Raw genomic sequence first — 21,814 nt, 5'->3', positions numbered from 1 at the left:
GGTGGGTGGGGGGCGGTGGTGGTGGAAGGGGGCGGGGCGGGGCGGGGCGACCCCCTAGGGACCCGGGGGCCCGGCAGGGGAAGTAAAGATTGCGGTGGGCGGGGCGGTGGCGGAGGGGCGGAAGTGACGTAGCGTGGGGCGGATCCAGCCGCGCACAATGGGCCATGGAGTTCCCGTTCGATGTGGACGCGCTGCTCCCGGAGCGGATCACGGTGCTAGACCAGCACCTACGGCCACCGGCCCGCCGACCCGGAACCACAGCGCCGGCCCGGTGACATCTCAAACCTGCCCCACGGCCCTTCTCTCCCGGTTCCTCTTGAAACCTGGTCCAGGCACCACGCCCCCTTCTCACTGACTAGTGTCTGCTCCTTTTGATGTCCTGGCTCGCCTTTTTGGTGACCTTTGATCCTAGAACTAGTGGGGTTGATTGGGGCTTGAATCTGTCACCTTTCATCCCTTGGCCCCATGGTGGTCCCAACCAAAGGATGTAGTTGACCTGCCCTTCCTGCTTCCCCACAATAACTTCAAGGGAGGAGGGAGTGTACCACACTGAAAGGAGGTGTGGCAAAGTTTGGGTTCCAGAAGAGTGGGGTGGGAAATCAGGTTGGAAGATTCCAAGGTAAAGGCAGAGGGCCTGAAGTACTGAACTGGGGTTGTGGTTATCGCCCAGATTCCCAGGGAGTGAGTGTCCAGGACCCTCTAATTCAGTGAGTATCTGACTCTTGATCTCCTCTCTTTTTGTAGTGTTGACCTGCAGCAGCAAATTATGACCATTGTAGATGAACTGGGCAAGGCTTCTGCTAAGGTAATGGGGAGTCAACATGGAGTAAAGGGGGGCCTCTCTGGGGACAGTTGGTAAGGGAGGCCTGGGTCCTGTGGAAGGGACTTGTAGAAAGTCTGTCTTCAAATTCCTGTCAGGCTCAGCATCTTCCTGCTCCCATCACCAGTGCATCAAGGATGCAGAGTAACCGCCACGTTATGTATATACTCAAAGATACTTCAGCTCGACTGTGAGTGCCAAATACCATTCTACCCTATACTTAATTCCTCCCTCTCCCAGCCCCTCTCCCTTTTTTGACTCTACCTCTTCCAGATAGCTGCTCATTATTGTTATTTTCCCCATCCTACAGGGCTGGAAAAGGAGCCATTGTTGGCTTCCTTAAAGTTGGATATAAGAAACTCTTTGTACTGGTGAGTGTCATTGGAAACTGAAAGTTCATATTCCTTGGCTCCTGAGAACAGAAGTGCTGGAGATTGGAAGGTGGCAATGATGTCTGGGTCCTGGAAGATTTTGTCGTTCTTTTACCTCTTAGGATGACCGTGAGGCTCACAATGAGGTAGAACCACTTTGCATCTTGGACTTTTACATCCATGAGTCACTTCAACGCCATGGCCATGGACGAGAACTCTTCCAGTATATGTTGCAGGTATTACTTATCTCTTCACCAGTTCATCCAAAATGGAGATCAAAGGCCCCTTGTCCTGAGTCCTTCCAGAGGCCCTGCCTCCCACCCTCCCACCCCCCCATGTTCCCATATCCTTCCCAGGTGGCTGGGTTCCTGTTGGCCTGCTTTCCCCATGCCTGCTCCTACCCTGAGTCTCCTGTTCCCTGCAGAAGGAGCGAGTTGAACCACACCAACTGGCTATTGACCGACCCTCACAGAAGCTGCTGAAGTTCCTGAATAAACACTACAACCTGGAGACCACAGTCCCACAGGTTAGAGGTTTCAGAGAGTAGACCCCACTGAGCATTCCCACTGAATTTATTTATTTTTTGCAGGCAAACAACTGGCACCTTCCAAGCACTCCTTATTCCCCATTATATAGGACTTATTTTATACAGCTAAGTTCTGGGGAGGCAGGGTACCATCTCTCATCCTGCAGCTATTTCACTCTCATCTATTTTTATTCTTCATCATGGGCTGTTGTGTACACCCAAAAATCTGTTTATGCCCCAAACATAGTCAGCTCATTTTCATCTCCTTGTTTTCACATGGACCATTACCTAGTCTTATCAAGATTTAGTAAGGGCTCAGAATAATATACATTCCCTGTCCTCAGGGAGATTTGGTCTATTTTGGGGAAGGTGGTTTGTTTATAAATAGATGCAACATAATGGTGCTAATGCTGTCCATTCATTCAACATATATTTATTAGAGTACCTGGCACTGTTCTGGGCTCCAGAAAGACTTTATTCAAAGAAACAGATAAAAGTCTCTGTTCTCATGGAGCTTATATTCTACTTGGGGAGACAGACAAACATAATAAACAAGTATATACTATGATTGATGATAAGTGCTCTAGGAAAATGAGAGCAAGTAAGAAGGCTTGGGAGTACCATGTGAGGATGGGAGTGTGTGGGAGTGCAGGTTTAAATGGGATAAGCAGGGGCTTCCCTGGTGGCGCAGTGGTTGGGAGTCCGCCTGCCGATGCAGGGGACGCGGGTTTGTGCCCCGGTCCGGGAGGATCCCGCGTGCCGCGGAGCGGCTGGGCCCGTGGGCCATGGCCGCTGGGCCTGCGCGTCCGGAGCCTGTGCTCCGCGGGGGGAGAGGCCACGACGGTGAGAGGCCCGCGTACAGCGCAAAAAAAAAGAGAGACCAGTTAAAGAAAGATTTCTACAAAATACTATTTAGCTATTTAAAAAATGCTATAATTCAACACTTATCAAAATGGAAGCTATTAATGGTAAAATATTACATTAAAAAAGGCAGGTCCTAAAATTTGTTTATAGTATGATACATTTTTGGAAAAAGTTATATATATTCATAAAAAATATTCCTCCAGGAATATTCAAGGCAGGTTTCTCTAAATGGGATAAGCAGGAAAGGCCTCACTGAGAAAGTGTCACTTGAGTAAAGAGGTGAGACTATGAGCTAAGTAATATCTGGAGGGGGAGCATCCCAGGCAAAGGGAATGGCTAGTGCAAAGGCCATGAGGTGGGAGTGCACCTGGAAAATTGGCTGGTGTGCCTAGAGCAGCATGAGTGAGGGGGGAGTGTGGTAGATGAGATCAGAGCAGTAATGGGGGAGGAAAGACATTTAGGACTCTATAGGCTATTGCAAAGACTTTGGCCTTTAAGTGAGAAAAGGAGAGCCATCAGAGGGGTTTGAGCAGAGGGAGAATATGATGTGACTTACTTTAAACCAGAGCACTTCGCCTGTTAAGAATAGGTAGTAGAGGGGTAAGGGTACAAGCAAGGTAGGAAGCAACAATCCTGCTGAAAAATGGTGGTGGCTCAGTCTAAAATGGTAGCAGTAGAGATGGTAAGGAGTGGTCAGATTTTAGGTATTTTGAAGTTAAAGCAAATAATTTTTCTTGATAGATTGTTTGTGAAGAAAAAAGAGGGAGTTAAGGGTGATTCCAAAGTTGTTGGCCTGAGCACTTGGAAGGATGGCATTGCATTAACTGATGGAAGGTGGAGCAGCTTTGGGGGAAAATAGTAGGAGTCCATCTTGAATATGTTAATTGGAGATGTCCATGATGCGTCCAGGTTGGTTACTTCCCTGGAGTTCAGAGAAGAGGTTCGGGGTGGAGAGTTTTCACCACACGTAGGGTACTGAAAGCAGTGAGATAGGATGAAACTGCCATGGAGTGATGTCTATAAAGCAGTGGTCCAAGGACTTGAGCCCTTGGGCACTCTTGGAAAGTCAGGAAGGAGAAGAAGCAGCAAATGCAGCTGAGGAGTGACTAGTGAAGTAGATGCAAACTTAGAAGTAAAGTGACCTGCAAGGCCAGTGAAGAAAGTGTTTGCAAAAGGAAGGAATGGCTTACTGAGTCAAATGCTACTGATCAGTGAGGTAAGAAGAGGTCTGAGAAGTGACCATTGGATTTAGCTGCCTGAAGCCACTGGTGTTCCTGACAAGAGGTTTCAGCACACTGGTTGGTGGAAGCCTGAATGGAGTGGCTTTAGGAGGTTGAGAAGTTCAGAACTGGAGGCAGCAAGAATAGGCCACTCTTTTAAATACTGCTTTAATGTGAACAGAAATAGAGCAAGAGCTAGAGGGGGATATGGATCAAGAGAGGGTTGATTCTTTTCGGTTGCATAAAAATGAACAGCATAAGAATGACTCAGTAGAGAGAAAATCTGATGATGTCAGAGAAAGTGGGAAGAATTGCTGAAGCAGTGTCGTTGAGTGGGCTTGGGATTGGGTTGACAAGCGAGCCTTGGGTAGGAGCACGGACAGTTAATCCCTTGTAACATGATTAATTGGTGTGCTTACAGAGGGGGCATAAAGTGAGGCTTGACTTAATCTTGAAAGGTGTTCGTCAGGTGGACAGAAGTGGGCAGGCTAAGGTGCTTTTCATGTAGAAACCAGCACGAGCAAAGTCAGAGAGATATTAATCTACCTTTCAGGGCACTGCAAGCAGTTTTGTTTGGCTGGAGTGCTGGGCATATGCTTGTTGGGGGAGGATGAGGGTGGGTGGGTTGGTAGACATTACAGCAGGGTGAAGGCAGGAGATAGACAGGGTCTCCTTAGAATGTGCTCCCAGAGTAGGACATCATTTTTCCATTAAGAGGCAGCAGAGAGCAACGGAAGAAACACAGTATCCAGCATCAGATGCATTACCCAGGTAACATGTAAGAGCAGGGCAGTATAGAGTGTAAATAATATTGGGTTGGCCAAAAAGTTCGTTCCAGTTTTCTGTAACAGCGGTGTGGAAAACCCGAACGAACTTTTTGGCCAACCCAATAACAACTGATGTTTCAAGAGCTCTGTGTGGTATCTACATGCATTATCTCTGTTGATCCTTGTACATTTCTTTGAGGTAGTTGCCATTATTATTATTATTTTTTTGCGGTACGCGGGCCTCTCACTGTTGTGGCCTCTCCCGTTGCGGAGCACCAGCTCCGGACGCGCAGGCTCAGTGGCCATGGCTCACGCGCAGGCTCAGCGGCCATGGCTCACAGGCCCAGCCGCTCCGCAGCATGTGGGATCCTCCCGGACTGGGGCACGAACCCATGTCCCCTGCATTGGCAGGCGGACTCTCAACCACTGTGCCACCAGGGAAGCCCTAGTTGCCATTATTGACCCCATTTTGGGTTTATACAGATTAGTGACTTGACCAAGTTTGCACAGCTAATAAATGGTAGATCTTGAATTTGAACCCATAGCCCCATCTAATGACTACACTGTATTCCTGGCTGAAATGCCTCAACTAGCATCAGGAGTCCGGGATTTGAGACCCAGTTCTGCCACTTGTAGCTACTAGACTTTGGGCAAGCCATGTCTCCAAGTACATATATTTCCAGTTTTCCTGGGTATATACCTAAGAGTAGAATTGCTGGGTCATATGGTAATCCTGTGTTTAACTTTTTGAGGAACTGAGAAACGGTTTTTCCACAATGACTGCAACATTTTACATCTCCATCAGCAATGTGTGGTAGCTCTGGTATCTTGACATCCTCACCAAAATTTATTTTTCTTTTTTCTTTTTATAATAGCCATAATAATGGTTGTGAAGTTGTATCTCTTTGTGTTTTGATTTGCATTTCCCTAATGACTAATGATGTTGAGCATCTTTTCAAGTGCTTATTGGCCATTTGTATATCTTCTTTGGAGAAATGTTTATTCAAGTCTGTGCCCTTTTTTTATTTTTTATTTTTATTTATTTATTTATTTTTTTTTTTTTGTGGTATGCGGGCCTCCGTCTGCTGTGGCCTCTCCCGTTGCAGAGCACAGGCTCCGGATGCGCAGGCTCAGCGGCCATGGCCCACGGGCCCAGCCGCTCCGCGGCACGTGGGATCCTCCCAGACCGGGGCGCGAACCCGGTTCCCCTGCATCGGCAGGCGGACGCGCAACCACTGCGCCACCAGGGAAGCCCCAATGTGCCCTTTTTTTTAAAAAAAAATTAATTATTATTATTTTATTTTTGGCTGCACTGGGTCTTTGTTGCTGCATGCGGCTTTCTCTAGTTGCGGTGAGCGGGGGCTACTCTTCGTTGCGGTGCGCAGGCTTCTCATTGCGGTGGCTTCTCTTGTTGTGGAGCGTGGGCTCTAGGCGTGTGAGCTTCAGTAGTTGTGGCACACGGGCTCAGTAGTTGTGGTTTGCGGGCTCTAGAGCACAGGCCCAGTAGTTGCGGCGCATGGGCTTAGTTGCTCTGTGGCATGTGGGATCTTCCTGGACCAGGACTCGAACCCATGTCTGCTGCATTGGCGGGTGGATTCTTAACCACTGTGCCACGAGGGAATCCCTATACCCATTTTTAAAGTTATGTTTTTTGTCTGTTTGTTCTGGAAGAGTTCTTTATGTTCTGGATACAATACCCTTATTAGATATATGATTTGCAAATATTTCCTCCTATTCTGTGGGTTTTCTTTTCATTTTCTTGATAGTGTCTTTTGACGCACAAAAGTTTTTACTTTTGATGAAGTGTAATTTATTTTTTCCTTTTGTTGCTTATGCTTTTGGTGTCATATTTAAGAAACCATGTCCAAAGTCATCAAGATTTTCCTCAAATGTTTCCTTCTAAGAGTTTCATAGTGTTAGCTCTTACATTTAGCTGTTTGATCCATTTTTAGCTATTTTTTTGGTCCAAATTAATTATCTTGCATGTAGATACTCAGTTATCCAAACACCAGTTGTTGAAGAAGTTATACTTTCCCTATTGAATGGTCTTGGCACCTTTATTGAAAATCAGTTGACCATAGACACATGGGTTTATTTCTGAACTCTATTCATTCCATTGGTCTATATGTCTATCCTGTGCCTCTACCACACTATTTTGATTACTGTAGCTTTGTAGTAAGTTTTGAAATCAGGAGGTGTGAATCCTCCCCAGATTTGTTATTCCTTTGTTAATCTCGAAGATTATTTTGACTATTCAAGGTCCTCTGCAATTCAACTTTAGGATCAGCTTGTCAGGGTCTCAGATTTTGACCAAGTCTGTCAACAAGGTCAGGAAGGCTGGCTTTTGTTCCTCCCACTGTGGTTTTTTTTTTTTCTAGCACAGGGTTCTATACGCAAGTATGTGCTGAGTGGCTGAATGGACAAATATATTTCGCTTGTTTCATCTTACAGGTGAACAATTTCGTGATCTTCGAAGGATTCTTTGCCCATCAGCATCGTAAGTTTTCTCACCTTGTGTGTGTTGGTCAAGCAGTTGGGGTGAAGGGAAGGAAGGAGGTGGATTCTTGGTCCCACCGGACCCCTCACTGAGGGGCACCACCGCTTCCTTCCTCACAGGGCCCCTTGCTACCTCTCTGAGGGCAACTCGACACTCTTGTGCTGCTGCGGTTGATCCTATGCCCGCTGGTAAAGCTGCATTGAATGGGTGGATCTGTAGTGCTGTGATGGCTAGTCACTCTGGAGGCCACTGGGAACTCAGTGCAATCTGTGGGCAGTTTGGGAGAATTCTAAAGCAACCCAAGTCCCCAGCATACATTACCCATGTCCTCTGCCCTCATGGGAGCTCAGTGTATTTATACTTGGCAAGACTTTCAACTAAGCAAGCTCACTGGGAGCCTGTTTGACAGTTGACATTGATGGAGCCTCTTGCTGCTTCAGGCCCATCAAAATAGGCCAGAGTCATGTTCCTTCATAAACTCCTCAGGCTTCTGTCAGCCAGTGAGGGACAGGCAAGTGCAGTCAGCCCTTCCATTTCCAGTCATAGAATAGTGACATGAATGGTCCAAAGCTTAAATACTAGTTTTAGAAGATAACACTCAGAATTTATAACATTTCCAACCAAATAATGAAATTGATCTGGAGAAACCATACCTAGGAGGTACTGAATGCTGCCCAGGTTCCGCATTCCATCCTCATCCACACACATGCTCCCTGCCGGGCTGAGCCCCACCCCTTCCTCCTTCTCAAGGCCGAGGGGCACAGCCTTCTGGCCGTGCTGTGCGCACTTGCACAGAAGGGCCCTTTCCTGAAGGAGCTGGCTCTGTGGCTAGCTCTGTCACCTCCTCCGTGGCCAGGAAACAGAGTAACCACCACCCAGACAGCAATCTGTCACCAGTGATTAGCATCTACCAGTGTCAGGCACGGAGAGGCAGTTCATATCCGTGACCGGCTCTGATTTCCAAGGCTTCCCCCATCTAGCTCCTGCTGACCAAAGCTGTGAGAGGGAGAGAGAGCCAACAAGGACGGTGAGGACCAGGTCCATACGGGAGGGGACCCTAAAGTTTAAGTGGATCCGCTGGGCAGTCTCTCATTTGCCACGCGTGATGGAGAAAGAACCTCTTGAGAGGGAAGGGGCGGGGCAAGTGGAGAAGTGAGGAGGCTGGAGGCAGGGCTGGGACAGTCCGTTAGCCTCCCATTTACTCTGTCTGGTAACTCCTTTCCAGGTGTCTGTGTTTTTACCTCATCCTTTTTTTCCCCTTATAAAACGTAAATCTCTTTCTATCTTTGCTCCGGAAGGGGAGGTTCTGCCCCACCCCAGCCTCCCCTGACCTCTCCAGAGCAATTCCTGATTAACCAAGGGCTTTGTCCGTCTCGTCTAGAGGGACCTGGGGTCCTCGGTGGCCCAGCTGGGACCATTCCACTGCCCCAGAACCCCAGGGGGGCCTGACAGCGCCCACTGACAGTAAGAGCTCGCCTCCCTTGGTTGCCCTTCTCTTGCGTCTCCCAGGCCCCACAGTCTCCCCCAGATCTTTCCCCCCAACTCTGCATTCAGCCTACTCCTTCTGGCTCTCCTCAAAATGCTCCAGCCTTCCCCCCGAATTCCCTTTTGGTGTGATGGCAGCGCCACAGAGCTGCTTCTGCGGTGGAGTTGAAGTCTTTCCCCGGAGGAACTGTGGTGTCAGGGATCAGAGGTTTGGGGTCGTGGGGGTAGTGAAGGGGTGCACAGTATGCCTCCTAATGCTTACCTTGCCTGTGTCCTCTCCACTGCCAGCTCCAGCAAGGAAGCTGCCACCCAAGAGAGCAGAGGGAGACATAAAGCCATACTCCTCTAGTGACCGAGAATGTAAGACTGGGGTAGGGGGTCTGGGCCTGGGGGGCCTTAACCCAGGGGAAAGATTTGTTCTAAAGGCTCTGATTTCTCTTTTTTCTACTCTGATCTTTGCTGTCATGACTCTCTTCCCTTTCCTTTTTCTTCTCTGTCTTGCTCTTTTTTCTCCCTCTCCCCAGTTCTGAAGGTAGCTGTGGAGCCTCCCTGGCCCTTGAACAGGGCCCCTCGCCGTACTACACCTCCAGCCCACCCACCCCCACGCTCCAGCAGCCTGGGAAACTCGCCAGAACGGGGTCCCCTCCGCCCCTTCGTGCCAGAGCAGGAGCTGCTGCGTTCCCTGCGCCTCTGCCCCCCGCACCCCACCGCCCGCCTTCTGCTTGCTACTGACCCAGGCGGCAGCCCAGCCCAGCGTCGCCGCACCAGGTAATAGGAGCTGGAGGGTTAGGGAATGTCACGACTGTCAGACAGGGTGTTAGAAATGGCAGAGGGCAGTGTAAATCCATCGGAGACATGAAGCAATAGGACAGGAGGACTGGAGAGTCCTGAAACCTTTCAAGAAGAATATATTGGAAAATAGTTATGGGAGTGGTCTGGAAATAAATTACAGCGAAGGAGCAGAATAGGACTTTATGTAGAGTCTAGGGACTCTAGTTTAAGTGAGAGCTGGGAGGAAGCGCAGGAAGAACACAGATCTGTTGGGTGGGTGACTGAGCCTCTAAGATTGGGGAAATCATGGTTTAACATTTGCTGGGAAGGGGCAGGATCTCTGACACAGTTTGGGGAGCCACCAGCCCTGGGTCAGTGCCTGGTGTGGCAGGAGCCCATCCCGGCAGGCAGAGAGTGGGCCTCTCCTTTTTTTCTCTCCCCAGCTTTCTCTTCACCTCTGACTTCTCTTTCTGTTTTTCTCTCCCCCCCATTTCCCCTCTCCCCTCCTCCTGTCCATAACATCCTTCCACAGCTCCCTTCCCCGCTCTGATGAGAGTCGATACTGACAGACAGCTAAGGCCCTCCCCTCCCTGGGAGACCTGGTGAGGGCAGAGACCCCCTCCCTGAGAACCCCAGACCGGATCTTCCATTGTATCCCCCAGCATCCAGGGGAACCTGACAGAGCCCATAGGATTCCCTCTTCCCCTTCCTTGGACAACTGGGTTGTCAGGGTCCCAGATGGCCTAGTGCTTTGTAGCTTTTCTTACCATAGAAAGCACCCCCTCTCACCTAACTCGGGCTCTGAACACTCTCCCACAGACAGCCTATCTGCTGCCAGACTTCTTGCTTGGGCGGCTCCTACTAATTATCCAGAGAAGCATAGTCTTACTTGCAGTCAGATTCTATAACACCATGGAAGGTCCAAGGGCCTCCTCTACCGGGGAAACCTTTTAAAGAGTCTTGTCCATGGAATGAATCCTATAGTCCCACTACACTGTCTCCTGGTAGCTCTAATACTGCTTTGTGCTACCGACCACAGCTACCCTATCAGCCTGCTGACGCCAGCAAGTGAGCTCTGCTTCAGAGCAGTCCAGTCAGGTAGGCCAGGGACTTACCAGCTCCCCAAGGGACCCACTCAACATCGCCAAACTCTTAATTTCCACATGTTGTGTGTATGTGTATCTGTCAGGGGACCCCCAAGCTGATGTCTGCTTTGAGGCTCTAGACTCGCCACACTTCTACAGACACCACCACTTCCCCTGGGTCCAGGTTCTGTGAGGCAGTTTGTTTCTTGGCAGTAGATCCCAGCAAGCACCCTAGGATCACTCTTAGCCAAGTTTCAGAAGCTAAGCCTGAGTCTCAAGGCTCTATTAGCTCCTGGAATACCCTCTCGCAGCCATCCCTCCCCGGTCGCTAGATGCTGATAGATTCCTGTCTTGTGAGATTGTCTTGAGATGATGGGGGAACTCCTCCTCTGGCCTTCCTTTCTTCTTTCCTCCATAGCAAGAACCTTCTTCCTTGCTCCACACCCAGGGTATAGAACATCCTTCCCCCTCCCTACCCTCTGGATGTGTGCTAGTTCAGATACCCCTACTGTATTCCCCGAAATCCTTGGGAGCAGGATCTCCCTCTCTTCTGACTCACTCCTTTTTCTTCTCCCTCTCAGTGTTGTCTGAATAAAGTGTGAATTCTTTTGTGTTTTTTAAATGGACATTTTCAATGATAAAAACTACAAAAGAAAAAAAAAAAACACCAAACAAACCTTAAGGTCTCAGCCTCGTTTGTGCGTCACCCCTTATTTTCCTGGGATCTCAGGACCTCTGTCCCTCTCTCTCCGTCACCTCTGAGATCTGCAGATCTTCCAGCAAGGAGTCTTAGAGCTCCCCTTGCAGGATCTGGTATCTGCCTGTCCCCATCTTCATTGTGGGATCTTCTGCAGATTGTCTCCTCTCATGTAGTCGCTGGATCCCTCTGTGTAGCCTTCTATATCTACTCCTCCATTCTCTCCAGAAATCTCTAGCTCTCCCTAGTCACTTCTACCCTTTACCCCAGGCCAGCCCTTGCTGAGATGGTAAGATTTACTAACATCTCTGGGATCCACTAATTGCCTCCTGATAACAGTCCCCTAATTGTTTCCTGAATTCCTCTTCCCGATGATTTCCTGGCCTCTCCCTCACTAAACCCTTGGATCTCTTTCTCAAGACAGTCCTTTTCCTAAATTCAGCCTTACCACTCCCTATTTCCCTCCGGCTGAGGTATCCTAAAATTAAGGTAATCATGTTTTCCAAACCAAACATCAGGGCACCTGGTCCAACAAAAAAATATTTTTTTGCATATATGTGAATGTGGTTGTGTGTGTGTTTTTGTTTTTGGCCGAACCACGCGGCTTGTGGGATCTTAGTTCCCCGACCAGGCCCCAACCAGGGATCGAACCTGTGCCCCCTGCAGTGGAAGCATGGAGTCCTAACCACTGGACCGCCAGGGAATTCTCCTGAATTTGTTTTTATGACATGATTTGGAGCACATCTGGCCTTTTAACACATTACCTCAACTAGGAGTAATAAAGCAGCAAGTCAGGACTGCTTCAGAAAATCTTGGGGTATAAAATGAGCTTCCTTCCCTTTTCTGGGGCACAACTTAGATTAAAATCCCATAGGAATGATAACTACCCCTCTCTCTGTTCCTGTGCTGTTCCTTTTATTATTCTCCTCTGATTCCTCCATACCCACTCATCTTTCATCCTGTAGCCTTTTCCCCATCATCTCACATTTCTTCTACAGCAGGACTCCCCCAGGGCTGGTAGCCCAAAGCTGCAGCTATAGCCGCCATGGGCGGTTGAATTCCTCGTCCCCCAATACAGGTAAGTTATTCATCTCCTTATCTTCAAATCAAGTAGGCCATATTCACTACCTACTCCAGCCTTCCCATGCACATGCCTGGTATTTCCACAGGCAACCAAGAACTGAAGCAGGGGGAGCAGGAAACAGAGAATAGGTGAGGTCTGACCCCTCCCCTAACAGCCTTGCACCACCTCTGACTCCTTTCCTAACATCACTCTCAGCTACTTCCTCCTCCTAAATCTCACTCTCTGAACTGGACACCAGCTCCTCCCACAAAGCCTTCCACCTAACACCCTACAAGCCTCTTTCCCCATAGGTTCGACTCGAGTGCTTCCCTTTGGCAGTCTCTGAGGGGTTTCAGGTTTGGACATAGCACTAATGGTTCCAGCCTCATACCCCATCATACGTCCTCCACACAAGAGCCAGTCAGCCCTTTAAGAAGCTGTGATCTTAATTCTCCTTTTAGTACCCCTGTAACCCACTCTCCATCTCCCACCTACTAGGTCTGCCAGTGAGGAGCAGGTCTTGTCACATCATGGGTCTGGGGAGGAACCCATGCACACAGTTCCTCCACAGGCCCAAGCTCCACCAGCCCAGTCCTGGACAATGGGTGGGGATATGTTCAACGCCAGGTTCATTCGAAACTTGCAGGAACGTCGCAGCACCAGGCCTTGGTGACCGCAGCCCCCTCTCACATCTTCAAAGTCAGTATTATTTCTCTCTCACACAGGACCTAGCCAAAGCCGGCCCTCACAATGGATGTATTCATTCATTCATTCATTCGACAGGCTTTCTTATCAGTGCCAAGTCATTTGTATCTTATTTTTAACCACAGCAATAAAGTATTTATTTTTATCACGAGAGTTACTGAAAACCGCGATTGTCATTATTCCAATCCCACCTCTCACTCTTCGCGCGCCCCGTTCAGCCCCATCAATCGCCCACTTTTGCGCAAGCGCCACAGGTGAGAGCAGTGCTCGACGCCGCTAATTTACTGCGCAAGCGCTCTAAGGCAGCCTCCGATCCGGGCGAGCGCAGGCGCACTTACTGCAGACCCAGCGCCTCACCGCCTCCCTGGAACCCGCCGCAGTGCGCAAGCGCGCAACATCTCCGTTTCCCTCCCCTCAGCCCTTCACCCCCTCACCTTTTCCCCTTCAAGAAGCCGGCTCCGGGGCACGCTCACCCCTGTGAGGAGGCCGGACACGGGAGGTGCCCTCTCCATTCCCGGAAGATCATGTACCAGCCCAGCCGGGGAGCGGCCCGGCGCCTCGGCCCCTGCCTCCGTGCCTACCAGGCTCGTCCCCAGGTGAGAGCAGAGGGGAAACGGGAGGGGAGGAGAGGGGGCGGGGAGAGACCCTCCCCAGAGTCGGCGTGTGGGGCGGAGCGCGCGCCCCGTTTCGCGCAGGCGCAGTGACGTCCCACCGCTCCTTCCCACCTGTGCGGGGCGGCGCGTTTAGGGGTTAGGGGTCGTGGGGATCGGAGGGCGGCGCCGCCAGCCGTGTAGATCACGGGACGTCGGTTTCCCGGGCCTGCGGGGGCAGGCGGGCTGGAAGCTGGGGCGGTGGGGTGCGTCCGCATTTCGCCCGCGTTTCCGTGGTTACCTGTGCCTGGAGGTGATTTGAAGGGCAGGGGGCGGAGAAGTTCGCGGCGCCTCCCGGGAGCCGACCAGACAGACCTGCGGGCCGCGCTGTGCAGCCCGCGCATCTTGCACCCGGATAGCGGTCCCGGCGGGAAGGCCGGCCCGGGTGGACCCTGTTCGGGCCCCTGTGCCCGGACAGGCAAGATGGCCACGCCCCCGGCAGAGACGGCGCCTCCGGGACACCGTCGGGGACAGAGGTACCCGCGCGGCCCGCCCGCTCTCCCGATAATGAGACCCCTCGGGGGGGTTCGTTGGAAACGCAGGGACTCGGGTCAGGCCTGACTTTGGGTGACCTCTCCCTCATCACAGTTTCGACATCAGTAAACCAGGGGCATGAGGTCCAGCCTTTAACAGTCTCCTGGGCCTTTTCGTGTCATTAGAGGAGCCCAAGTGATGAGCTTACTGCTTAACAGGTCGCAAAGTTTTATTTACAATTATTATCTCATATAGTCCTCATAATAACTCAGTGTGGTTTCATCGTCCTCGTTTATAGGAGGACATTCCCTCAGGCTGAGGGAATGAGAGTGCCTAAGGCTACATGATAGAATTGGAACTCAAAAGTCTCCTAGGTCCAGTTGGATGTTCTTTTCTCTATATGACCTCTGCTTCACACACTCGTGCAGTTGTGTTAGAGGCCACGGTACAAGAAGACCTGTAACTTATTCATTCATTTGTTCATTCTTCAAATATGCACTCATGATTCTTGCTGTAAGAGAGGCAGACCTGCCCCCAAACAGGTTTGGAATCTTAAAAACAAATCTAAAAGTATTTGCTAATGTTTGGGGGAGGTATGTGTACTTTTGTCACAGGAAAGTGTTTCCTCCTGTTTTAAGTTAGAGATGGAGATGAATTTTCCCTCTAGTAGTTCCATCTCTCCTGTCAGAAGGAGCAGGTGGGACTGGAAGTGTGTTAAAGGGCAGTTTGGATGGCAGGGCATTAAGCAGCTGGATTCTTATCTTTTTCCCTTTTGTTCTTCCTCCTTAGGACCAGCTTTCTCCACGGGCCCTACCATTCCCACCTCTTTGGCCTCACTCCATGACAACCACTTCTCCATCTCTGCCTCTTTTCTGGTCTCCCCCACCCCCAAGCCCTCCCACCCGGCTGCTTCCCCGAGCTCCCCCACTACCTCTCCCTCAGGTCCAAGCCCTCACCTCACCATGGGTGGTTCTCCCCCAAGGAAAGGGGGAGGAGGGACCAGGACCTGAGTTACACAGCGGCTGCCTGGATGGGCTTAGGAGCCTATTTGAGGGACCTCCCTGCCCCTGTCCTGGGGCTTTGATACCTTTCCAAGCCTCTGGGACTGCCCACTCTTCCCCTGCCACTCCATCAGGAGATCCGAGTATGGAGGAGCACCTGGCTGTCATGTATGAGAGACTGAGACAAGAGGTAAGTCAGTTCAGAAGTGGCCTTTGTCCGAAATGGGAAGGGATGTAGGTAATTCTTAAAAATAGGGAGTCAGTCAACTGGATTCTTTCTGGGAACCATGAGACGGACATAGAAATATGTTATAAACATTTCCCAAGGAAAAGATGCTCCTCAGTTTGGATTAGGGAAGTTAAACATGGGATGAGATGACCTTTCACTCATGAATAAGGAGACACTAAATATAGAAAACTGAGAAATAGGATCATCTTGTCTTTCCTCCTGGTCTGATGCCTTCTTCCACCTAGCTTCCCAGTCTCTTCCTTCACTCCCATGACTACACTCTCTACTCATCGGATGTGGAATTCATCAATGAGATCCTGAACATGCGTACCAAGTGAGAATCCACGAATGGGTAGGGCCTTGGGGAGGAAAAGGACCCAATGCTATTTTCACTTATTAGAGAATGTCCTAGGCTGCTTCTCACTGCTGCTCCCCATCCCACTGTCAGATACCAGTTTGGTTTTCTGATTCTGCCATCATGAGATTTCTTTCCCATTCCTTCCTCCCAGAGGCCGGACATGGTACATTCTGTCACTGACCCTCTGCCGCTTCCTGGCCTGGAACTATTTTGCACAGCTTCGGCTGGAGGTTCTACAGCTGACCCGCCACTCTGAGAATTGGACCCTGCAAGCCCGCTGGCGGCTTGTGGGGCTGCCCATCCACCTACTCCTTCTGCGTTTCTATAAGCGTGACAAGGAAGAGCTTTACCGGTAAGAGAAGTGAGAAAAGAAACACACTACAATTTCCTAATCTTACCCTTTTGGGAATCTATGGTCTAGTCTTCTAGACAATCCTGGATCTACCCTGACTTGAGGGCAGGATCTTGTTTTTGTCTACTTTAATCTAACAAAAAATAGGGACTCTGAATATATTAGGAAGCTTCTGAACTCAGTTTCTTCATGTACATTACCTGGCACATAGTAGGTGCTCAAATACTTATTGAACAGATGAAAATTCCCGTCTCATAAGTGGTGCCTCACAACCTTAGGTAAAGTACCTGGTAAATTTCTGGCACAGAGCAGAATCCCAAGAAATTCTTAGGCTCAGCCCAAACCACTGGTTCCCAAACTTTGCTGGACAGTGGAATCATCCAGGAACCTTTTCAAAATATCGGTGCCGGGCTTCCCTGGTGGCGCAGTGGTTGAGAGTCCGCCTGCCGATGCAGGGGACACGGGTTCGTGCCCCGGTCTGGGAAGATCCCACATGCCGCGGAGCGGCTGGGCCCGTGAGCCATGGCCGCTGGGCCTGCACATCCGGAGCCTGTGCTCCGCAACGGGAGAGGCCACAGCAGTGAGAGGCCCGCGTACCGGAAAAAAAAAAAAATATATCGGTGCCAGACATTCTGATTTAATTGGGCCAGGGAACAACCTCAGGATTTTTAAAAGATTCCCCAGGTGATAGAATATGTAGTAAAGTTTAGGAACTACTAGTTTAAACAAATGCTTGAATTAAACTTTGGGACCAGTCCCCTTGTCCCTCAGTGAGCCTTTCTCCCTTCACCAGGACCTATGATGCCTATTCCACCTTCTACCTGAATTCCAACGGCCTCATTTGTCGCCATCGCCTAGACAAAGTGAGTCCTAGGGCTGGGTAGGGGTGGGGTGACGGGGTAGAACATCCCACCAGCTGGCATTAACCTTTCTCCCTGCAGCTGATGCCTTCACACTCACCCCCAACGCCCGTGAAGAAGCTGCTAGTGGGAGCCCTGGTGGCTCTGGGGCTGTCGGAGCCAGAACCCAACTTACACCTGTGTTCCAAGGGCTGATCAGGAACTGGGGCAGAGGCAGCACGGAAGACTTGCTACGCACAAGAGGACGAGGTGGAGGTGGCCAAAGACCTCAGGAGCCAGCTTCCTCCCCTCTTCTCTCTCCTCCTTTACTTTCCATCTCATGCTGTGTAAAGCTGCTGTGTAATTTAACTTGTAAATAATAAAATCTAAGTGAATATATGAGATTGAATTTCCATGTCACTTTCTCTGAATCTCTAAGGTTCCCCATAGCTTTACTCTAAAAATATTTTTATTAATAGATATTAAATAATGTACAGAAGGAAAAGGAGCTGGTGTTAACGTTCTATTTGTTCTGTTATGTTCTCTGCTCTTTACCCTAGCTCTTCTCGTGTCTTGCCTACTTTTCTGGGCATTTTCTTAGCATGGGGATCTTCTAGCTCCTTGGCCTTGTAATAGTGGGGAGCCACCTCCAGAAGCCAACTGCTCTCAATCTCCAATACCTGGAAGGGAAGAGAAAATAATCAGCAGGGTTCCCTTCTGTCCAACCTAGTTTCTGATGTGTGTGTGTGATTTAAAAGAACGTTCTCTTCCTTCCCCTGTGACTGCAGGGCTAGGGGAAAGGGTACCTGGCTCTAATACTCTGGATCCCAGGGGCAGACACACATCTCTACACGTTATTCAAGAGCACAAGTAAGCTGACACTAAACAAAAGCCTGAATTGAAGACTGAAATACACTCAGGACGGGGCTCCTATCTGCTTTGTTCATTATCACCCCGGCACCTGAAACGCTGAGACAACGGGCATTCAAATACTTAGTGAATGAATAGACAGTTCTCAGATCTTAGTAGGTGCTGAGACAGCTGTTAGAAAGGATGCGTTTCTATCTTATCCTACCTTAAACCAAGGTGCTTTCCTGTTTCTCTGCCAATCCCAGCAACTTGAACCTGGGTTTTTAGCTTGCCAGGATACCATCTCCCACACAATCCACCTGCCTGGGCAGGGCAAGGTCCCCTCACCTGTCTCATGAACTCTTTGGTGGTCAAGACGAGTTCGTGGTAGAGCAACCAGCGTGGCTGTTCCTCAAAGAGGGAAGAGTTGGGATGAATGAACACTGTCTGCTGCTGTTTCACTGTGCGGTAGCCGCTGCGAGTCAACCGTGCTGTGTGGTAAAAGTAACCAGCAGTGATGGCCTATGGAGCAGGCGGGAAAGGAAGTCAGTGGGAAAGGCAGCCGTCCAAGGACCCTCAGCACTCGCTGCCTTTTTAGTTCAGGCTTTGGGAGAACTAGAAAGGTAAGGGCCTTTCAGTGGTCCGGGAAGAAAGCACAGGGAGAGCACACCTTCCACAGGGGAAGGGGCACGTTCTCAGGCCGCTGGCCCCAGGGGAGAAGCTTGCTCCTCGGGAGATACTGGGTGGACAGCAGCAGACTAAAGAAACGCTGACCTTTCGGACACGGATATAGTCCCCCTGGCAGGAACTGAGACCGACTTCCACGCGTTCCAGGAGCCCCTCCAGCTGTTCCCGCACATCCCGGGCTCGGCGCATCGATCTGAACTGTACGAAGTTCTCATAGCACCACTGGGAAGAGTAACCACTCTCAGCCCACTGTGAAAAGGGTTGAAAAAGAGGGGGGAAAGAGGGGGTGTTAAGTACACAGCGGGACCAGAGTCCCCCACGTCCCCCTCACTCCCACTCACCCAAGCCCAGTGACCTGTGTATAAACGTTCAGCAGAACCAGGTGGTCCCCACCAGGGAGGAAGAAGTTGACACGAGCATTGTCGGCATGGACGACCTTGTCCTTGGGTCGGTAGAAGATGGAGTTGTTGACAGACAGCATGGCAGCCACCGTCAGGATCTCCTCCGAACAGCTGTACCTGGGGCAGGAAGGGAAAGGCATGGGAGTTCAAAGCGAGACACAGCAACAGGAACAGGAACAGGCGCAGTGAGGAGGAAAGTGATCGCTGTGTGGTGGATGTCCTCACGTGGGGACAGCAAGTTGGGCTAACAGCTACAAATCAGAAAGTAGATTGATTTTGGTGGCAGGGGCAGCGGTATGGGGGTCAAGGAGGTGAGGGTCAGGTTATAGATAAAACGGTAACAGGAGAGATATCCAGGGAGGCAGGGGCAGGAAGGCACTGGGGCCCTCTGAGGGTTCTGCAGTAAGAAGGTGCACGTTATAGCAATCCCTTTAAGTTCATGTAATGACCTTTAACCTCAACCATAGCAGAGGAATGGCATTTAAAGGTGGTCCCTCCACAGCTGTTTCTAAATGCTCTAGTCTGAAACCTTAGGAATGAGTAAGTCCCCAAACCAGCCCTCACTCAGCACTCCTCACGATGGAAAATCTTCCACTTTCATTCATGCCCCCAAATTTTTTACACGCTTGGCCATCTCACGCATTTGATAATCATAACCAAAGACAGGACAGTGTCTTACTGATCCCTGTGGGCCTCAAAAGGGGCAATAAAAATTATCTAATAACTTGTTATTTGTTAAAGAATAATGTGGTGGAGAGAAAAAGCAAGATCACAAAGATGGCCCCAGAGACAGAAAGAGGCAGGGCCAGTGTGTGTGCTGGGGACCCGGCCGAGTCAGGGGCTTACTTCTCAGAGGCCAGGATCATTTTAGACAGCATGGGGTCCACCGGCAGCTCTGCCATCTTTCGACCAGACTAAGGAGAGGAAAGAGGGAGTTGAGGCCACTCCTCCCTCAGGTGTCCCTCCAACTCTCGAGTGGCCACCCCAGCCTTCCTCCTGCCCCAGCCTGCCGCCCTCCCACCTCACCGTGGTGAGCTCCCCAAGGTGGTTGAGGGCCCCCAGTGCGTACAGCTGCTCCAAAGCCAGCAGCAGGGTCTCATATGGTGGAGGGTCCAGGAAATCAAAGTGCATTAGGTCGTGGATCCCTGGAGAAAGATGTGAGGGGGTAGAACAGGGTCCCTTCACAAGGACCAGCTAGCCCCACCCCTTCTGTCTCAGGAGGACTGAGGGACCCCAGTCACCTAAACTCTTGAGCAGCAACACGACGTTGCCCAGGCTGGTCCTCTGAATCTCGGGCACTGTGGTTTCTTCCAGCTCGTGCTGATAGGCCCAGGCGGTATACAGGCGGAAGCACTTCCCCGCAGCCACCCGACCCGCCCGACCAGCTCGCTGACTGGCTGAGGCCTGGAAAGAAAGGACAATTTGTCAGGCCCACGGACAATCTGGTGATGGAAAAGAGAAAGGGCAGTATTTCTGCAAGAAATCTGGGAGGGTGTGGACCGCTAATCCCCCTTGCTCTAAGCAGCTTCCACCGCTTCTGAGCTGGCCTGTTCTCCCCCTCACCCCGTGGAGACCCTGCTCAAGCCCAGGCCAACCTTGCTGCAGGGTGTGACGGTGAGCGATTCCATGCCCGTCCGCGGGTTGTAGCTCTTCAGCTTACAGAACCCCGGGTCCAGCACGTAAATGATGCCCTCGATGGTGAGCGAGGTCTCGGCGATGTTCGTTGCCACAACTACCTGAATGAGGGGATGTGGGATCGCCTGTAAATCCCACCCACCTAGTTACCCAGAAGAAGTAATTCTGGAAGACACGGAGTAGACAAACAGGTGCAAAGGAGCAGGAGCTGAGGGGATTTGCGGCCAAGGTCGGGAGAGGGGGACAGGCCAGTAGAAGGGTGGGGGAGATGTGGGGATTAGCAGGGCATAAGGCGGAAAGGAAAGGAAATGAAGGGGGTTCAGGGGTTTTTTCAGAGGTGGGAGCTGGGGGGTGTCAGGTTCCGGCCCCACCTTCCCCACTGTCACTTTTTTTTTTTTTTTTTTAATTTGTTTTTTAGTTTTTGGCCATGCCGCACAGCATGTGGGATCTTAGTTCCCCCAACCAGGGATCAAACCCGCACCCCCTGCAGTGGAAGCGTGCAGTCCTAACCACTGGACCTCGAGGGAAGCCCCACTGTCACTTTCACATTCACCTTTACACGTTACTTCCTAAAATAGCCCCGATGAGTCTCCCTGCTCTACTCCTAGCCCTGGTTACATGGCATCCAGAATGGTCCTTTTAAAATGTGAGCCTGTCACATCACTCCCCACCATCCATCAGTGGCTTTCCACCTTACCTGAGAATCACATCCAAGCCCCTTCAGGCCCCGAGTCCTCCAGGCCCTGGCTACTTTTCTGATCTCATCTCCTAGCACCCGGGCTCCTCGCTCCACCCCTGCCCACTGCTGAGCACGCCTCACGCCCATCCTCACGCCCGCCCTCCACGTGCGCTATTCCTTCTACCTGGCACGCTCTTCTTCCAGATGTCAGCCTGGCTCCTTCCCTCGCTTGCTTGAGGCCCCACCTTATCAGAGAGGGAGAGGCCTTCCCTACACCCTAAGGAACATCCCTTCCTGCCATTCCTCTCCCGACACCCCCTGGAGTCAGCCTCCGTCTTCCCATGCCGCACTGTACCTCTTGTGGCATCTGCCACAAATTGATATTAGGTATTTATGTGTTCATTGTCTCCTAACTTATATTAGACTAAACTCCATGAGGCTAGCGACTTGTTTGACTTGTTTTGTTCACCGCTGTATCCTCATCCCCTAGAACAGTACCTGGAACGTGGGAGGAACTCTTTAAATATTTGTTGAATGAAAAGTTACATCTTTGCTCAAAATCCTTTGATGGCCACTCACTGGTCTAAAGTCCACACTCTTCCACCTGCCATCAAAGGCCCTCTCTGGGCTTTCCTGGTGGCGCAGTGGTTGAGAATCCGCCTGCCGATGCAGGGGACATGGGTTTGTGCCCTGGTCTGGGAAGATCCCACATGCCGTGGAGCGGCTGGGCCTGTGAGCCATGGCCGCTGAGCCTGCGCGTCCAGAGCCTGTGCTCCGCGACGGGAGAGG

The 21,814-nt window shown here is 50.8% G+C and overlaps 3 protein-coding genes across 9 annotated transcripts in view; 2 read left to right on the top strand and 1 right to left on the bottom strand.

The window, feature by feature from the left end:
- Positions 1–144: 144 nt before the first annotated feature.
- On the top strand, positions 145–13,035 carry ATAT1 (alpha tubulin acetyltransferase 1). Of its 4 annotated transcripts, XM_007106318.2 has the most exons (13): positions 145–271; positions 745–805; positions 919–1,010; positions 1,131–1,191; positions 1,314–1,427; positions 1,616–1,717; positions 7,020–7,065; positions 7,185–7,253; positions 8,839–8,910; positions 9,075–9,318; positions 12,102–12,181; positions 12,273–12,315; positions 12,665–13,035. In XM_007106318.2, exons 1-13 carry the CDS (start codon positions 165–167, stop codon positions 12,837–12,839), a joined length of 1,266 nt encoding a protein of 421 aa, XP_007106380.1. In that variant the 5' UTR covers positions 145–164; the 3' UTR covers positions 12,840–13,035. The 4 variants fall into 4 exon arrangements, with proteins under 4 accessions (XP_007106380.1, XP_007106382.1, XP_028335352.1 ...); XM_007106320.2 differs by lacking the exon at positions 7,185–7,253 and having other exon boundaries at positions 162–271; XM_028479551.2 differs by lacking the exons at positions 12,273–12,315; positions 12,665–13,035 and having other exon boundaries at positions 162–271; positions 9,854–12,190.
- Positions 13,036–13,223: 188 nt separating this feature from the next.
- Positions 13,224–17,176, top strand: C18H6orf136 (chromosome 18 C6orf136 homolog). Of its 4 annotated transcripts, none has more exons than XM_007106324.4 (6): positions 13,224–13,467; positions 14,938–15,186; positions 15,471–15,559; positions 15,735–15,935; positions 16,729–16,798; positions 16,877–17,176. In XM_007106324.4, the coding sequence occupies exons 1-6, from the start codon at positions 13,396–13,398 to the stop codon at positions 16,988–16,990; spliced, it is 795 nt and encodes a 264-aa protein (XP_007106386.2). In that variant the 5' UTR covers positions 13,224–13,395; the 3' UTR covers positions 16,991–17,176. The 4 variants fall into 4 exon arrangements, with proteins under 4 accessions (XP_007106386.2, XP_007106385.2, XP_007106387.2 ...); XM_007106323.4 differs by having other exon boundaries at positions 13,225–13,467; positions 14,785–15,186; XM_007106325.4 differs by having other exon boundaries at positions 13,230–13,467; positions 15,131–15,186.
- Positions 17,177–17,226: 50 nt separating this feature from the next.
- DHX16 (DEAH-box helicase 16) overlaps positions 17,227–21,814 on the bottom strand; it is a 15,573-nt gene continuing 10,985 nt past the window's right edge. Inside the window, exons 13-20 of the mRNA XM_024122081.3 lie at positions 20,307–20,447; positions 19,953–20,115; positions 19,738–19,856; positions 19,558–19,625; positions 18,666–18,828; positions 18,398–18,559; positions 17,972–18,145; positions 17,227–17,454 (exon numbers count right to left, since the gene is read on the bottom strand). Coding sequence (XP_023977849.1) covers positions 17,326–17,454; positions 17,972–18,145; positions 18,398–18,559; positions 18,666–18,828; positions 19,558–19,625; positions 19,738–19,856; positions 19,953–20,115; positions 20,307–20,447 — 1,119 coding nt within the window. The 3' untranslated portion in view covers positions 17,227–17,325. The remainder of the gene's footprint in view (positions 17,455–17,971; positions 18,146–18,397; positions 18,560–18,665; positions 18,829–19,557; positions 19,626–19,737; positions 19,857–19,952; positions 20,116–20,306; positions 20,448–21,814) is intronic.

Source organism: Physeter macrocephalus, chromosome 18 (assembly GCF_002837175.3).
Source record: "Physeter macrocephalus isolate SW-GA chromosome 18, ASM283717v5, whole genome shotgun sequence".
Classification (NCBI taxonomy): domain Eukaryota; kingdom Metazoa; phylum Chordata; class Mammalia; order Artiodactyla; family Physeteridae; genus Physeter; species Physeter macrocephalus.
Note: the sequence above shows the minus strand (reverse complement) of the source record. Positions and strands in the feature narration are given on the sequence as shown.

Bases quoted from the DNA above. Each gene is read 5' to 3' on its own strand.
- ATAT1 (XM_007106318.2), top strand. From the start codon at position 165: ATGGAGTTCCCGTTCGATGTGGACGCGCTGCTCCCGGAGCGGATCACG. The intron at 1,011-1,130 runs GTGAGTGCCAAA...CCCATCCTACAG, and splicing joins AAAGATACTTCAGCTCGACT to GGCTGGAAAAGGAGCCATTG. The intron at 1,192-1,313 runs GTGAGTGTCATT...TTTACCTCTTAG, and splicing joins ATAAGAAACTCTTTGTACTG to GATGACCGTGAGGCTCACAA.
- C18H6orf136 (XM_007106323.4), top strand. From the start codon at position 13,396: ATGTACCAGCCCAGCCGGGGAGCGGCCCGGCGCCTCGGCCCCTGCCTC. The intron at 13,468-14,784 runs GTGAGAGCAGAG...CTTCCTCCTTAG, and splicing joins CCTACCAGGCTCGTCCCCAG to GACCAGCTTTCTCCACGGGC. The intron at 15,560-15,734 runs GTGAGAATCCAC...CCTTCCTCCCAG, and splicing joins ATCCTGAACATGCGTACCAA to AGGCCGGACATGGTACATTC.